General features: G+C 39.6%; 1 protein-coding gene across 1 annotated transcript; it reads left to right on the top strand.

The window, feature by feature from the left end:
* The first annotated feature begins 7,261 nt into the window (after positions 1–7,261).
* LOC138657867 (serine/threonine-protein kinase SBK1-like) lies at positions 7,262–17,369 on the top strand. The gene is made up of 5 exons (XM_069745491.1): positions 7,262–7,360; positions 8,069–8,091; positions 10,475–10,650; positions 11,281–11,483; positions 16,794–17,369. The coding sequence occupies exons 1-5, from the start codon at positions 7,262–7,264 to the stop codon at positions 17,367–17,369; spliced, it is 1,077 nt and encodes a 358-aa protein (XP_069601592.1).
* Positions 17,370–17,981: the final 612 nt, after the last annotated feature.

Here is a 17,981-nt window from a genome sequence, read left to right as displayed (position 1 = left end):
GACATCCAGGCCTCTCTTGAACCCCTCGACTGAGTTCGCCATCACCACCTCCTCAGGCAAGCAATTCCAGATTCTCACTGCCCTAACAGTAAAGAATCCTCTTCTATGTTGGTGGAAAAACCTTCTCTCCTCCAGACGCAAAGAATGCCCCCTTGTGCCCGTCACCTTCCTTGGTATAAACAGATCCTCAGCGAGATATTTGTATTGTCCCCTTATATACTTATACATGGTTATTAGATCGCCCCTCAGTCGTCTTTTCTAGACTAAATAATCCTAATTTCGCTAATCTATCTGGGTATTGTAGTTCTCCCATCCCCTTTATTAATTTTGTTGCCCTCCTTTGTACTCTCTCTAGTTCCATTATATCCTTCCTGAGCACCGGTGCCCAAAACTGGACACAGTACTCCATGTGCGGTCTAACTAGGGATTTGTACAGAGGCAGTATAATGCTCTCATCATGTGTATCCAGACCTCTTTTAATGCACCCCATGATCCTGTTTGCCTTGGCAGCTGCTGCCTGGCACTGGCTGCTCCAGGTAAGTTTATCATTAACTAGGATCCCCAAGTCCTTCTCCCTGTCAGATTTACCCAGTGGTTTCCCATTCAATGTGTAATGGTGATATTGATTCCTTCTTCCCATGTGTATAACCTTACATTTATCATTGTTAAACCTCATCTGCCACCTTTCAGCCCAAGTTTCCAACTTATCCAGATCCATCTGTAGCAGAATACTATCTTCTCTTGTATTAACTGCTTTACATAGTTTTGTATCATCTGCAAATATCGATATTTTACTGTGTAAACCTTCTACCAGATCATTAATGAATATGTTGAAGAGAACAGGTCCCAATACCGACAACTGCGGTACCCCACTGGCCACAGCGACCCAGTTAGAGACTATACCATTTATAACCACCCTCTGCTTTCTATCACTATTTGCATATTTCCCAGAGAAGCATCGCGGCTTTAAGTCTCCTCATCTCGGCATGCTTGACATGTGTTCTCCGCAAGGAGAAACGTTACTACTTGGATCATCTACACAGAAAGAAATGTCATGTATAATTCTGATCACCTTAAATCCTAAAGTTAGAATCCGATGCTCCAGATTTAGAACAAATCGAACATTGTTAGATTTCATTCACACATTGCGGTTCTGTTGTAGAATTTTTGGCTACAAGTCCACAATGAGTGATGGCTCCTAAGCATGTTCTAATCATTTGTACCAAAGCTAAAGCATCTGATTCGATTTCCTTCTGTGGATTCTTTAAGTTATTGGAAATTAGGTGTATTTATTGTTTCCAACCTTTCTCTGTGTAATCCTTTATTTGTCTCTCTCTGTGAATGTATGACTACAGTTAGTGAATGATCGTGCCTTAGATATTACCGAAAGTTACAGCATCATATTCTCTTATGTACACGGTAATAGCCCTGAGTCCTGGCCTTATTACACTTATATGATTAACCCCTAAAAGTAAGCGATAATTCAGTTTCACAGCTTTGAAAATAACATGGCTGTTCTTTTTTTTTTTTGCTTATATCAACAATATTTTCCTCCATTGATCCTGGTCAAGGTTAACCACAGGTCACAGGTATTTATAATTTGGACATCTGGCAAATCCAAGCTGATGCCACCCAAAATATACTCTGTTAATGGATATTTGTATCGATCAAATTTCTCCAACTCAGAATGTGGTGTAATTATCTGGGTTTTGTTTTTGTTGCTTTCCTCTAGCATTCAAGTGTATCCCCCATTGTGATGTGTGAATCCATTATTTCATAAGTCCATTTATATTTCCTGTTTCTTTTCAAATTCATTTCTAATTTTGGCTCAAAAAATGAATCCGAAACTTTGTCACTATAACTGCGAAGTTCTAAAAATAAGACGTCTTAACCTTATCAAAGATATTTGGTCTTTCTTATTAAAATATGAGGTATAATCCTGCCTAGATTCAGAACTCTCTAAGGCTTTCCGAAGATTAATGGATGTCTCTAAGGCTTTCCGAAGATTAATGGATGTCTCTAAGGCTTTCCGAAGAATTATGGATGGTTATGATACTGAAAAGTTAAGTTGGACAACCAGTTGAATATTCATTATTTTACTATCAGCAAACATCTACATATACACTCACTTAAACCATCAACAAGTAGAGATTTCAAGAAGCTGCCACTTGACCGAGGACTAAGTAACAAAGATCAACTTGAGGACACAAAGCAAAATGTTGAACTTTCTAAGTGTTCCAGAATTCATTTGAGAACTACAGGCAGCATTTATCACTTTGTGATCCTCACCAGTTCAAAAAAGCTGGAAAAGTTAAAAAAATACTTTGGAGGTGTGTCAGAAGAAAACCACTCTTGAAAAATAGGAAAATTTCTTCAGAAAAACTTAGGTCTTCAGAACAATCCTTTAGCAAAGGAAGAAGCAAGCAGTCATTTTTAACACATGACATGAAGACGTTTGGCAAAAAAAAATAATTTCAGTTGAAAAGCATGATACTGTTATGGGTGTGGTGCTCAACATTTTTTTTTTAAGACCACTTTAAATGTAATGTACAATTTTATATTTTTTTTACTATTAAAATTCAATATTGATTCATATTTTAGTAGTAAATTTTCTTCTTAAATATGCAATTAATGTTTGTTACCTTGATTTAGCCATAAATTGTAACTTTAACATGCGCGTTAAACTTCCCTTTTGATTCATCTACATTTTCTTTTTTTTCCCCTACACCCTGACCTCACTGTAGAGAGATGATCTGCCCACAGTAACACGAAACCTACAGAGTAAAAAAGGAAAACTTCTAAGTGTTGTTATCTCTTCATAAGAGAGACCTACCTCATTTGTGCATGTTTTCTTACCTGGGGAAGTTTCTCTAGGGGTTTGGCAAGAGGCATCGCCGGGGAATGCAGCAGGCAGGCCAGGAGTATCATGGTGACGAATCCGGCTCTTCTAGTGCATCTTCATTCTACGGCCGGGATCACACTGGCGAGTGCAATGCGAGAAACTCACACAAGTCTGTCGCATCAATACCCGGCACTGCCGCCGGCACTCGGGACCGGATTGTGCGGCTGCATGTATTTCTAATCAGCTGAACGCTCCGTTCCTGAGAGCCAGCGGCTGTGCCGGGTATTGATACGAGAGACTCGTGCGAGTTTCTCATATTGTACTCGCAAGTGTGACCCCGGCCTAACACTGTTTTTTATGCAATTGCACGTAATAGAGGGGGTGCCGCTCTGCTTCCGGCTGACTGCACCCATGTTCTTAAGTTAGGACCAGATGAGACGCAACATGTGCTGTCAATGGCCATTCTAAGCTGAATGTACTTGTCCTCATCAGATTGCAGGTGCTGGATCGCTTGAGGATTGACAAATACAAGCATGGGAGACTGGCTCGGAATCCTTGGTCCATTGACGCTAAAAAGGAAAATGTAATTGTGGTTGTTTGCTTCTTGGTCAGAGGTTGGGACCGGATATGATGTTCCAGCACATGTGTGTGTAATCGTGGCCTTCCACTTCCGTGATCGTGAGTTGGATTTGACATGACATACCAGGGTCACCTGCTGTGATGTCACGAGGGTGTCACATTCCCCTAGAAGACCTGGAGTTAGTCACGTCGGGTAATGAATTGCAGGTCTTCTTTACAGATGGTGGGATTTGTCCCATACTAAATGGATTTAGTTTCTTCTGGTGCTGAAGATGTTAATCGTTAGATACGTGTAACAAAAACAGTTTATATGCTCTCACTGGACAATTGACCATGTGGTTGAACAAGTTTCAACGACCTTCTGCTATACTCTTTGAAAGTACAGATATACTGTATATTATATAATAAACTGAGTGAAAGCATATCAATATCTCAATAATTGGTATTAATTAATTGGAGTGATTGAAACCATTAAATATATAACATGCTACACAAATGGCCACGACTTATGTAAATACTTTGTTTTGGGAAAGATATTTAATTTGAGCAATTCATTTCCATTACATGTCAAATTATTCTTACAATGTAAAGACAATCTTCTTATAGTATGGCATGGTGATCCACAGGAATTTACTGAATTTGTAAACTTCTTACACCATAATGACGTTCATATCAGATTTACAAGCAAAATGGGAGAGAACTAAACAAAATGGCTGAATGTTGAAATTAAAATAATGGATTGTCAGATACACAAATAAGGATATCGAAGAACAATGGCAACAAATTCACTCACATTCTGATAGATATCAGCCACATTACATTAAATATTCTCACCATACAGTCAATGATTGTGATTATTCTGCATCAACAGAAGTGCAATTTTTTTTTAAATCAATCTCAGGAATTAAATAAACAATTTCAAGATTAAGGTGATCTAAAATCAATTCTTCCAGATGGTAATAGTATAGGAGATATACCAGTTCATGGAGGAATCACACCGGAATCGCAGGAAAAAGAATAAATTGGCTTGTCAGTTGAATTATGTAATTAAGTAAATGATGACTTGTGAATTTAACAGGAAGACATAGAAGTGCAATGTTAGGGCCAGATGAAGAGAAATTATACGGAAATCATCTGTAGCACACTTTGTACATCTTCACTCTTTTTCCCATAATACATTGGGATAAAAAAAAAATCACACAATAATGCAGCAGTGGTGTGCGCCACTTATTTTCTTCCAATTCTCGTAAATGTTGGATATTCCCCCATTACATCAAAAATGTATTAGCAGAAACAAGTGCACAAACCAAACACATAGTGGTGTCTTTTACTTGTTGTAAAAAATGCAATAAAAAATAAAATCATTATGACTCAACACAAATTCTAATAATTTAAAAACAAAAGTGTTATGTGACTGAATATGATTGCCCTTTGTGCTCCGAAATTTTACTCCTGAGTTCCCAATTCAGATTCTGGTATAAATGTCTCAATGTAAAGTCTCACTATCATTGTCGTGGGTGGCCAGGACCTCCGGCATCACCAGACCTCTGACTTCACTGTTCTTTGTAGTGAAAAAACTTCTCACAGTAAAATCAGAGACGACTTTTATATTTGAATTTATTTAATGTGCCGGGAATCCAAAAAGTGAAGCCGTTTCTGTCCGGTGACCTTCGTCAGTGTAGCAGATGGCCAGTGGCAGAACGTATCTGCTAACGCTGCAGAAGAGCAGTGAGCACTGCAATGGCCGGAAGCCCCGTGACCCCGGTCCTGCCCCTCCGACACGCCTATCTGACATTTTACTGGCTTTATAGCAAACCAGCTCCCTGGATCCTCCTGAGCACCTGCCCCAAGTGACAATGAAGACGGCAATGTCATCCCGGGAACAATAGCAAACACATCTAGTTCCTGGAGCAACCAGGTCACCAATTGCTGGAAAATTGGCCGGAGCAGCTCTCACTGTGTGACCGTAGAATTATATGGTTTGTGTAAAGGTGGAGAATATGTGCGAAGTGCCGGAAAAGCGATAAGAAAAAGATGTCTGTATGTTACAGTCTCCAGAGATGAGTCATGGGGAGAACACGTGGTCATAGTAGTCTGCGACAACAGGAAAATAAAAGGGACAGATAAAGACTAATTGATCAGTATGGTGATATCATCATTATGGGTTACTGGATTGCACTTAGTTATATTCGCTCATCTCCAGTCGATATAAACATGCTGCCCCCAATACATGTTTTTTTGTTTGTGTTGTAACTTAACATTGGTAAAGCTGCAGGACCAGATGGACTCAGCTCACGTGTCCTTAAAGTTTGTGCAGACCAGCTGTGTACTGTCGTTACACGCCTATTTAATGGAAGTATACAAACACAGAGGGTACCAGTGTTATGGAAAACTTCCTGTCTGGTGCCGGTACCCAAGACTTCTTCTCCTGCAACCCTAAATGACTATCGTCCTGTAGCCTTAACATCTCACGCTATGAAGGCCTTGGAAAGATTAGTGCTTGCTCACTTAAGACCGAGGGTCAATGCTTTTATCGATCCCCTTCAGTTTGCCTACCGACATAGATTGGGGGTGGATGATGCTATCCTTTCTCTGTTACATAGGGTACATTCATTTCTGGAGACTGACGGAACCACGGTGCGAGCGATGTTCTTCGATTTCTCGAGTGCATTTAACTCCCTGCAGCCACCTTTACTACACAAAAAGATGACTGATATGAAGGTTGAGGAGGGGATGAGAAATTGGATAACTGACGACCTATCAGACCGGCCACAGTTTGTACAGATGGGAGCAGTGGTGTCAAGCATATTATTGAGCAGTGTAGGTGCCCCCCAGGGAACGGTGCTTGCGCCCTTTCTATTCACACTGTATACTTCAGACTTTCAGTATAAATCTGAACTTTGCCACCTTCAAAAATTTTCGGATGACTCCGTGGTTGTGGGTTGTATTAGGGGAGATCAGAGGGATGAGGAATACAGAAGGGTGGTGTCAAATTTCGTGGATTGGTGCAATGGTAACTATCTACAACTAAATGTTAAGAAAACCAAGGAGTTGGTGGCCAACCATAGGAGGATAAAGATGGAATGCTTACCGATCACTATTGCTGGTCAGGAGGTAGAGCAGGTGGAGAGTTACAAATATTTGGGGGTCCATTTGGATAGAAAACTGGACTGGAGATGCCACTCAGAGTTTGTCTACAAGAAGGGGATGAGCAGATTGTATTTCCTAAGGAAACTGAGGTCTTTTAATGTGTGCAGCAAAATGTTAGAAATGTTCTACCAGTCTGTGGTGGCAAGTGCCATCTTTTTTGCAATCACGTGCTGGGGTAGTAGTGTGCGGGCCTCTGATACTAATAAGCTGAATAAGATTATTAAGAAGGCAAGTTCTGCTGTCGGCTGCAATCTGGACTCTTTTGGGGAGGTAGTGGAGAAAAGAACTCTGAGAAAGTGTATGGCAATTATAAACAATAATGCACATCCATTATATGAGCTATTCATGAGACAGAAGAGCACCTTCAGCAACCGGCTTATACTCCTGAGGTGTAAGAAGGAAAAATATAGGAAATCGTTTGTGCCAACTGCCATGGGAATGTACAACAATAACATTAGGGTTAAACCACCGAGGTGAATGTCTACTTATTTCTCTACATTTCAGTTCACTCGTTGTGTATGTCCTATTCTAATGTATAATGTATAATGTTCTTCTGTCAACAAACTGTCATGTCAACTATGTAATTCCTTTATGATTTTTATGATTTAAGTTGTGCTGCTGTGATACCATAATTTCCCACGGGATCAATAAAGTGTATCGTATCGTATCATATCGTATCTCACATTCATCATGCTCCGGCATCTGGAGAGACCTCAAGAAATAATAAGCGACACTCAATTCATGGAGAATAACTTCTCTGAAAATCAAATTCATTGGGAAATCCAAACGGTAAGAGATGTTGAATTTTGCCCGATCTGACCCATGCTGTAAAACAATCTTGTCATTTATTGTGCACGATGAATGCCGTATAAAGGGAAAAGTTACAACCTGCTGAACTTGCTGTTCTTCATCATCTTACCTCACTAAAATTGAAAAAATAATGTGTCCCAATGCTTCACCAAAACAACTAGTCTGTTACACAAAAAACATGTCCTCATATAGATCTGTATTCAGAAAAATAAAAAGCAATGACTCTAACAATATGACTAAAAAAATAGTGATTCTTAGGTATGAACATAATGGTATCAGCACTGAATCCAGTAAACATGTCCATTATTCTGCTGGATAAACTCCATAAAAATAACAAAACTATTTCAAATTTGTAGATTTTTGTTCATTCCTCCTAACAAAAAAAAAGAAATAAAAGGTCACTATAAATTCATAAATAAGCAAAAAACAAAGTCTCAATCAGCGTTATCTACAATAAAGAGAAAAATAAAGAAGTTAAAGTTATCAGACTATGAATGACCGAAAATAAAGACTTTTTAAATTTTTATTTTGCAAAAATAACAAAACATGTAAATATGGTATGAATATGATTATATCGTCCAACAAATAAAGATAATATGACAGTTATACCCAACAGTGACTGGTGTTTAAAGAAAATATTAAAACAAATTCAGAATTTATGTCTTTAATTCATTTTGCCTCCTATAGAATGTAAACGTGATCAAAAAGTTGTACGTACAATAAACTGTTACCAGCAAAAGCTACAGATTTTCATGCAAAAATAAATCTTCATACATCTCCACTAACAGAAAATTGTAAAACTGTATAAAAAGGTGTTTTTTAAGTGCATATTGTACAAAACATAAAAAAACAATTAAGATTATACAAATTTACAATCACCATATTAGTACTGACCTACTCAATACAGCCACTGTGTTATTTTTGCAGCACAGCAGATAAGGTCAACTATAAAATGCAAAAAAATTACTGTTTTCTTTGTTTCCCTTCCAACAAAGTTCTAATAAAATCGTGCTATAAGTTTCACGTAAAAAACTGATACAATTAACAAATACATCTGACACTTAAAAAACCCTTTTACAGCTATATTGCCCCAAAAATAAGAAAGGTATGGCAAATTTAACGTAACAAGTATCAAATAGTCTTCAATATAGGTCAAAACTGGCTCCAGTATATAATGCTTAAATGAAATAATGTAAAAAGCATTTTTCCACTAACTCACAAAACTAAATTAATAAACCATCCCCAAAATATAATGTGATAAATATACAAAATCAGCTAATCAAATATGGAAATTCTCCCATTGCACTAAAAACAAATTAGCAGAAGCCGGTACATGACTTGCGCCCATAGCGGTGCCGTTTACTTGGTGGAAGACATGTAATAAAAAATAAAATTATTTGAGTCATCAAAAATTTCAATAATATTTAAAAAACAAACCTGTTTTGTGACTAAAAAACAGATCTGCTCATCTCTAGTCAGTATATGGGTGGGGGAGGGTAACAGTGATACAAAAGAAATGTATTTAGATGTATTTACATTGTTACAAGATATGCATAGGTTTATATTAGATCTCTTGTGACTACAGGTAAATGTTCTTTACCCAATTTAAAAAAAAAATCTACTTACCTCCGTATCTTCATTTCATTTTACCAATTAGTGAGATGCTGATGCAATTATCCTTTATAGAAACTTCTTGAATGTGTCTTTTACTGACATATACACACACCTTTTAAAGAAATGTCTTTCTCTAATATTTGCTCATTCTTTATTCTCAGTCAAATGTCACTGGATGCTTCTGTAATTAAATGTAAAAAAGAAAAGAACATCAATCAGCAATAAAAAGCTAACACATAATTTAAAATTTTTCATATTTTGTGAACTTGGATGGGATGGCCATGGGGGTGGCATTCACGCCAAATAATAATCAACCAATACACCACTGCAATTTTGTACACCTTTAATATTGTTTAAAATATAAAGAGCCACTGCTTCCAGATGTCTAATACAGTAGCATGTAAATGGAGGTTGTTATAACCCCCATCAAATAATGAATTACACAGGCATATACAAGATGTACAAACCATGGAATGCTTTACAGCATTATTAAATAACACAGTTGAGCACTTTGAACTTTGAAGCAAACACTGCACTTAACAGCCATTAACCAGGTAAACATGGCCGTGGCACTAATAGATTTAATAATGTGATAATTGAGTAATTTAGAAGATTTGTCTTTTGACTTCATGAAACTCTCATGAAATAATACATTGAAAACATTTAGTTATTTAGTTTACCTCATTACCAGCACAATGGTGGATGGTATCACTGGGCAGGACAGGTAGTTTCCATCCCTTATTGTTGTCTCAGCCCAGCATTACAAAGAGGACTCTATGGTTCTCATTCACCATTCATATGCAAATGTAGCCAAAGTCCACAATAAAGCTAGCATGCCATCTTGGAGACTTTTCTCAGACATTTCTCTCACATGTGATACGTTTACTATTAAGATAGGATCTGAGGGACATTTTCAGGTGTTTCTCATAGTCATTGGTTGAGCCGCATCCACAGGCCCCATTCATATGTAATCACCCAGCATTCTCCCTCCAGAGACTTATGGAGGTCAGTTCATATGTAAATGGGGACAGTAAGTCTTGGCCAATGACAATGTCCGTCTCATTAACAACCCCCTGCTCTTCCCAGATATAACAGGTCTCCTCCTCTCAGTGACATCTACTCCACTCTGGAATTAGTGGTGATCAGTATTGGCCTCTGAGGAGCATCGAGCTGTAGACTTGTTGGTGGACAGGAGGAGCTCAGCATTGACTATCATCTCTTTCCATAGCAGCAGACATCTTCTATCTCCATCTATAAAGGTGAATATATGATAAGTATTGCACAGGATGTAGTAGACGGTATTACTGCAGATCTCTGGGGAATTATACAATGCCGGAACATCATTACAGTGACTGCACACTATTATACAACTGTGTATTTATAGCCAAAGTTTACACGTGGTGATCACAGTATGTTATTATGGGTCTGTAAGAAGTTTCCTTCTATATTCAATACCATATCTCATTTCATTTTATTCAGAATGGCCGCCAACATCAAGGAAGCAAACAAGAACATGGCCAAACACCTTCTTCATCGTATATCAGAGACTTCCAAGGACCTGAAGATGATGGAAGTGACCGACCACTTTGAACTTTTGCTAGAACTTGGCACTGGATCCTTTGGAAATGTACACATGGGAAAACACAAACATTCAGGTGAGATGATGATGATGGATGATGACGATGAAGATGTTTGAGCCATCTGGGCGGTTTTAGATAAATGTGAAAGATGAAAGTGAAGGCTTTTTGTATCCTGACAAACTGTACTTGTTAACAGTAGTGATGAGCGAGAATACTCGTTACTAGAGATTTCATGAGCATGCTCTGGTGGTCTCCGAGTATTTCGGCTTGCTCGTAGATTTAGTTTATGTTGACACAGCTACATGATTTGCGGATTTGCGGCTGCTAGACAGCTTGAATACATGTGGGGGTTGTTTAACAAACAGGCAATCCCCCACATGTATTAAAGCTGTCTAGCAGCCGCAAATCAAGCAGCTACGTTGATATAATCTAAATCTTTGAGCACAACGAAATACTCAGATACCCCCCAAGCATGCTCAGTAATTCTCGAGTAGCGAGTATACTCGCTCATCACTAGTTAACAGTCTTTAAGTATGACCCTAGTTGTATCCTATCCACCACACGTGATGAGAATTCTGCACCTCTACCTTCTAATCTTGTGAATGTTCCTGTGAAAAGTGATTGATCAGGTTTTTTGTATAGTTTTGACAGTATTATGGAGTATGAGGGTGATACATATTAATAATTATAATGTTGATTCAACAGGACAGACCGTGGCAATAAAAATGATGTCAAAGAAGAAGACTCCGGAATACAACTTCTTCCTGGAATATTGCATTTCACAAACCCTCAGTGGCCACCGGAACATCATCCTTACTCACGACATCTTCTTCCAGACCAGTAGGGATTTTGTGTTGGTTCAGGAAGTGGCACCGGCAGGAAATCTCCAGTCCCTCATTAAACCTAAAGTAAGATCTTATGCTGCTGTTTTCCACTTTTACACATTCTAAACATTATTCATACTATCTTAGAAGAAATAGTGGTCTTATTGTAGATCTGATGTCTAACATCCCCCTATTTCTACAGAGATATAAACCTCATATTACGGGATGTAGAAGTATGGGACCCCATAATTAGGCAGGTTTAGGGTGGAGGAGAATGTGTGAGCTGGTAACATCCTCTATGTGGGAGATATTTAATTATTAGTGGAAATCTCACATAATTGAATATCACTAATGAAGAGCAGAGGAGAACTGATGATGGCAGGAATTATATCTATTAGTAGAAGATATCTACAAGTCCTCTGTCCCCTTATATCAGATATGTTTTCCTGTTCAGCTGTGTGATCTCCTCTGTTGTCTTTCTTAGGTCGGCATGCAGGAGGACATGTTGAAGCGCTGTGTTCCTCAGATCGCCAGTGCTCTGGACTTTATGCACAACAGAGGAATGGTTCATCGGGATATCAAGCCGAATGATATTCAGTGGAGGCCAGAGAAATGTTCTGGGAGCTGCTGGAAATAAATGTCTGTCAGAGAGGCTCGGCCATTGACATTCTGAAGTATATGCACCTGCCGTGGAAAGACGAGGTATCTTCAGAGACCAAAACAACCTGATATGTTGAATCTATGACCTAAAAACTGCAATATATTTATTTTTTTTAATCATGAATGTCTACCAAGCATGGAAAATATTGTAAATAAATAAATAAATGAATAAAACAGACTTGCATCTTAGTAATGAAGAGTGTTTGTCTCGAGTAAAACAGAAAATTATATGTTATGGGTATAAGAATATGGGACGCTCCCAAAATATTTTAAGTTATTTTCATAAAAGTAACAAAACAAAAAGCAATATAGAAAATGGATTGTTATGGTCATAATGACTCACGGAATAAAGATAACATGAAAATTAACTCACAGTGAATGGTGTTTTAAAAAATATACAATGGAAACTCAGAATTTGAAGTATTATGGTTCATTTTGACCCCAAAAGGTTGTGAAAGGGATCAAAAAGTTGTCATTATATTACAAATTGTTACCAATAAAAAATCAAGTAAAGTTTTACCGTTAGCCAGGAATCACACGTTACTTTTAATGTTTTGAGGATAATTATTTTGGGGCTTCACAGACCATTTCTTTCTTTGTTAGGAAAATGTATATAATAAGTTTAGTTTCTCTGCCAGCACATATAGGGTGAGCATTGAACCCCCCCTGCTCTTCTTTGTGTGTTGATGGAATGTGTGAGTGGAGCTTTTCTTCTCAATGCTCTATCCTCCCCCCCAAGCCAGAAAGGGTAGTGCGCTTGTAGCAGCACAATTCTCTCTCCAGCTAGAGCTGGTCTGATAGCTTTTTTAAAGCCATGCGGTTCTTTGTTCAGTTATGGTAGGATATTGGGCCAACGATTGGGCCTAGAAAAATAATAAGGATATATTGTGAATCTCCATCGACAGACATATCGGCCCCTATAAGCACTAGCCTCTAATTCCACCGGGTAACAAAATACAGATTTCTCTGGAACGGAGTGTAACTACTAGCCCGAATTTAGTATCTACGAAGAGCAAATCTTAATACAAGATGGATGAGGGGTGTGTTATGACTCTGCCAGATTCTCCAGCGAAAATATGACAATCATAAGAATGGTTGGAGAAAACTTACAGCTGAGGAAAGAGGAGGGCGATCGTAACTCATACCCTTTTGTAAGGTGATGAAGCTGAAGTATATAAGCCCCACACTTAACCCAGCCTGCAGTCTGAGTTTTTTTGCCTGAGGACTGGAGCCACACTATGCATTGGGACATTTGGGGAGCTCCGCCCCCCAGCATGGTTTTACCTGATATGAAGTGAGAACATGTGAGTTGTACCTTTTCTTATTTAATCCCTGCTTATTTTATAATTTACCTTGTACATATTTCAATTGTCTCATATCGTAACATCTTTTTATAAACACTGCCTTAATTTTAACGGAGTAAAATATATAAATTACTAGTTTTCGTTCTTCCTGCTCTAAAACGTACCCTGTTTCCTGAAGGGAATTCGCTACTGTTTTGGGTTAGCTTTGGACCCGTTTAATCGAAGCTGGTGGCAGCTTACCGTGTGCAGGCCTTTGGGTGTCGTTGTAGCAACTGCGGCATTGATAATTATTGTTCCTGCCTGAGTGGGAGTAGTTAATCGCGTCGCTGCAGCGTTCCCAATAGTGCAGTACCTAATCTGACCTGAGAGTAAGGGGGGCTCCAGAGAGCTGCAAGTTTCAAGTGGAACTGTAAGCGGGATATACATAAATCCCTGCAGTTTGTGGTATATTGAAAAGCAGTGGTATACGTAGAATAAGCCCCTGCTGAAGACTAAGAGGTCAATAGCCTTGTTTGTGTTTTTTCATCACATTGTGGAGTGGAGGGATAACTAAGATAAGCCCCCCCTGCACATGTGATAGCCGTCTGTTGGCCTAAAGTCACTCCGATCTGTGATGTGGGGGTGACGGTCACAGTGTGAATCGTGACATATTGGTGGCAAGGCGGTAGGATCTTAGAGCATTAGTGATTTGGTTTGAGCAATCATTCCTCTCACTAAAAACTTGCAAAGTTCTTGTGAGGACTCTGCGCAAATAAGTTTGGAGAGCGAACTCAGTGTTTATTAGTCCTGAGACAATTGTGTGTACTGGTAATTATCCCTTCCATTTCTTTTTGTTTTTCTGTCCTATCTTTTATTTGGCAACCATGATTGGGCTGGGAGAAGCCTTTTATAAGCAGCAGACCAGAGACACCCTTATTGCCTTATGCAAGTCACAGCACATTGACTTTGCAGGCAAAAACAAAGCCCAACTGGTCGCAGATCTGGTGCAATGGGAAGCCGCTCTAGACCACTCTCAGAACCCAGAGGCCGAAGAAGCCAGCACGAGCAGAGTTGGTGCTGCAGTAGAGATCCAACCACTGAATGCCGGCCCTACTAGCAATCAGGGCGAATTGGACCCCCACCTGCTGGCGGCCTTGGAAGAATTCCCCACTGACGACCATGAGGGACGTTGGCAGCTGATTCAGCAATACCGGCAGGAGGCTGAGGCTCGAGCTGAGCGGCAAGCGGAGTGGGAGTACCAGCTGCAGTTAGCCCGACTGCAAATGCAGGGGTCATCCCAGTCCAGCCGTGAGCCCAGCAGCACTCAGACACCGAAGCCCCGGCCCGAGCACTTTCCTGTGATGGAAAAGGATGGAGACTTGGACACTTTTCTGTGGGCATTTTAGAAAACCTGCAGACAGTAACAGCTGCCTACAAATGAATGGGCATGATACCTGACACCAGGGCTGAGAGGCAAAGCTCTGGAGGCGTTTGCTGCCCTCCCTCAAGAACAAGATGGAGACTATGAGGCCATCAAGCAGGCCCTGATAGCCAAGTACCAGCTTACACCCGAGGTGTACCGTAGAAAGTTCCGGACCCTCCAACGTGGCCCACATGACAGCTACGGCGATGTGGTGCATGGACTCAGAACCCACTTTAACCAGTGGATCCAAGGACTGTCATAGTAACATAGTAACATAGTTAGTAAGGCCGAAAAAAGACATTTGTCCATCCAGTTCAGCCTATATTCCATCATAATAAATCCCCAGATCTACGTCCTTCTACAGAACCTAATAATTGTATGATACAATATTCTTCTACTCCAGGAAGACATCCAGGCCTCTCTTGAACCCCTCGACTGAGTTCGCCATAACCACCTCCTCAGGCAAGCAATTCCAGATTCTCACTGCCCTAACAGTAAAGAATCCTCTTCTATGTTGGTGGAAAAACCTTCTCTCCTCCAGACGCAAAGAATGCCCCCCTAATAGTAAAAGAATAAAAACTGAAAATGTAGGCCCCTTAAAAAATAGTGAGGAAAGAATGGTTGTAGATGACGAGGAAAAAGCTAACATATTAAACACCTTCTCCACGGTATTCACGGTGGAAAATGAAATGCTAGGTGAAATCCCAAGAAACAATGAAAACCCTATATTAAGGGTCACCAATCTAACCCAAGAAGAGGTGCGAAACCGGCTAAATAAGATTAAAATAGATGTCTTCCTGGAGGGATTTTGTGTTTGTTCAGGAAGTGGCACCGGCAGGAAATCTCCAGTCCATCATTAAACCTAAAGTAAGATCTTATGCTGCTGTTTTCCACTTTTACACATTCTAAACATTATTCATACTATCTTAGAAAAAATAGTGGTCTTATTGTAGATCTGATGTCTAACATCCCCCTATTTCTACAGAGATATAAACCTCATATTACGGGATGTAGAAGTATGGGACCCCATAATTAGGCAGGTTTAGGGTGGAGGAGAATCTGTGAGCTGGTAACATCCTCTATGTGAGAGACATTTACTTATTAGTAGTGTTGAGCGATACCGTCTGATACTTGAAAGTATCGGTATCGGATAGTATCGGCCGATACCCGAAAAATATCGGATATTGCCGATACCGATATCCGATACCAATACAAGTCAATGGGACATCAAGTATCGGAAGGTATCCTGATAGATCCCAGGGTCTGAAGGAGAGGAAACTCTCCTTCAGGCCCTGGGATCCATAGGGATGTGTAAAATAAAGAATTAAAATAAAAAATATTGATATGCTCACCTCTCCGGCGGCCCCTGGACTTCACACTGCTAACCGGGAGGCTTCTTTGTTTAAAAAGCGGACCTGTGAATGACGTCCTGGCTTCTGATTGGTCGCGTGCCGCCCATGTGACTGGCACGCGACCAATCAGAGGCCGCGACGTCATTCGCAGGTCCTCAATTCCTAGAATTAGCAGTTTTGTGAATGAGAATGACGTCGCGGCTTCTGATTGGCCGCGTGCCGGTCACATGGGCGGCACGCGACCAATCAGAAGCCGGGACGTCATTCACAGGTCCGAAAGGCGCGCTTTTTAAACAAAGAAGCCTCCCGATTAGCAGTGTGAAGTCCAGGGGCCGCCGGAGAGGTGAACATATCAATATTTTTCATTTTAATTCTTTATTTTACACATCCCTATTGATTCGATACCGATACCCGATATCACAAAAATATCGGATCTCGGTATCGGAATTCCGATACCGCAAGTATCGGCCGATACCCGATACTTGCGGTATCGGAATGCTCAACACTACTTATTAGTGGAAATCTCACATAATTGAATATCACTAATGAAGAGCAGAGGAGAACTGATGATGGCAGGAATTATATCTATTAGTAGAAGATACCTACAAGTCCTCTGTCCCCTTATATCAGATACGTTTTCCTGTTCAGCTGTGTGATCTCCTGTTGTCTTTCTTAGGTCGGCATGCAGGAGGACATGTTGAAGCGCTGTGTTCCTCAGATCGCCAGTGCTCTGGACTTTATGCACAACAGAGGAATGGTTCATCGGGATATCAAGCCGAATAATATTCTTCTGATGGACACAGAATGTCACTGGATAAAGCTGGCAGACTTTGGCCTCACCAGGCTCCAGGGCACATATGTTCCTTTTGTGCCCTGGTATAAACCCTACTATGCCCCAGAGCACTGCTGCTTAAGACCAGGAGATCAGTTGTTGCTACATCCTAGTCTTGATGTCTGGGCTTTTGGTGTAGTTCTCTATTTTGCTCTTTTTGGACTCTTCCCTTGGCGTGGAGCAGTACGTGGAGATCAATATTATAAAGGGTTTGCCTGGTGGCAGGTGGGAAGGGATCTGTCAAAGGCTCCACAGAAATGGCAGAAAATTTCAGTGGAGGCCAGAGAAATGTTCTGGGATCTGCTGGAAATAAATGCCGGGCAGAGAGGCTCGGCCATTGACATTCTGAAGTATATGCACCTGCCGTGGAAAGACGAGGTATCTTCAGAGACCAAAAATCCTGATATGATGGATTTATGACATAAAACTACTATATGATATTCATTTTTTTAATCATTAATGTCTACCAAGCAGACTGGGAAATATTGTAAATACATAAATAAATGAATAATACAGACCTGTATCTTAGTAATGAAGAGTGTTTGTCTCGAGTAAAACAGAAAATTATATGTTATGGATATAAGAATATGGGACGCTCCCAAAATATTTTTAAGTCGTTTTTTTCATAAAAGTAAACATAAAAAGCAATATAGAAAATGGATTGTTATGGTCATAATGACTGACGGAATAAAGATAACATGAAAATTAACTCACAGTGAATAATGTTTAAAAAAAATTAACAATGTAAACTCAGAATTTTACAATTTTCTGTTAGTGAAGTTGTATGAAGATTTATTTTTGCATGAAAATCTGTATCGTTTGCTGGTAACAGTTTGCTTTACGTACAATTTTTTGATCCCGTTTACATTCTATAGGAGGAAAAACGAATTAAAAAGACATAAATTCTGAATTTGCTTTAATATTGTTTTTAAACACCAGTCAGTGTTGGGTATAACTGTCATGTTATCGTTATTTGGTGGGTGATATAATCATATTTATACCATATTTATAAGTTTTGTTATTTTTCCACAA

Source organism: Ranitomeya imitator, chromosome 1 (assembly GCF_032444005.1).
Source record: "Ranitomeya imitator isolate aRanImi1 chromosome 1, aRanImi1.pri, whole genome shotgun sequence".
NCBI classification, from domain to species: Eukaryota; Metazoa; Chordata; class Amphibia; order Anura; family Dendrobatidae; genus Ranitomeya; species Ranitomeya imitator.
Note: the sequence above shows the minus strand (reverse complement) of the source record. Positions and strands in the feature narration are given on the sequence as shown.

Bases quoted from the DNA above. Each gene is read 5' to 3' on its own strand.
- LOC138657867 (XM_069745491.1), top strand. From the start codon at position 7,262: ATGCTCCGGCATCTGGAGAGACCTCAAGAAATAATAAGCGACACTCAA. The intron at 7,361-8,068 runs GTAAGAGATGTT...TGCCTCCTATAG, and splicing joins TTCATTGGGAAATCCAAACG to AATGTAAACGTGATCAAAAA. The intron at 10,651-11,280 runs GTGAGATGATGA...TTGATTCAACAG, and splicing joins GGGAAAACACAAACATTCAG to GACAGACCGTGGCAATAAAA.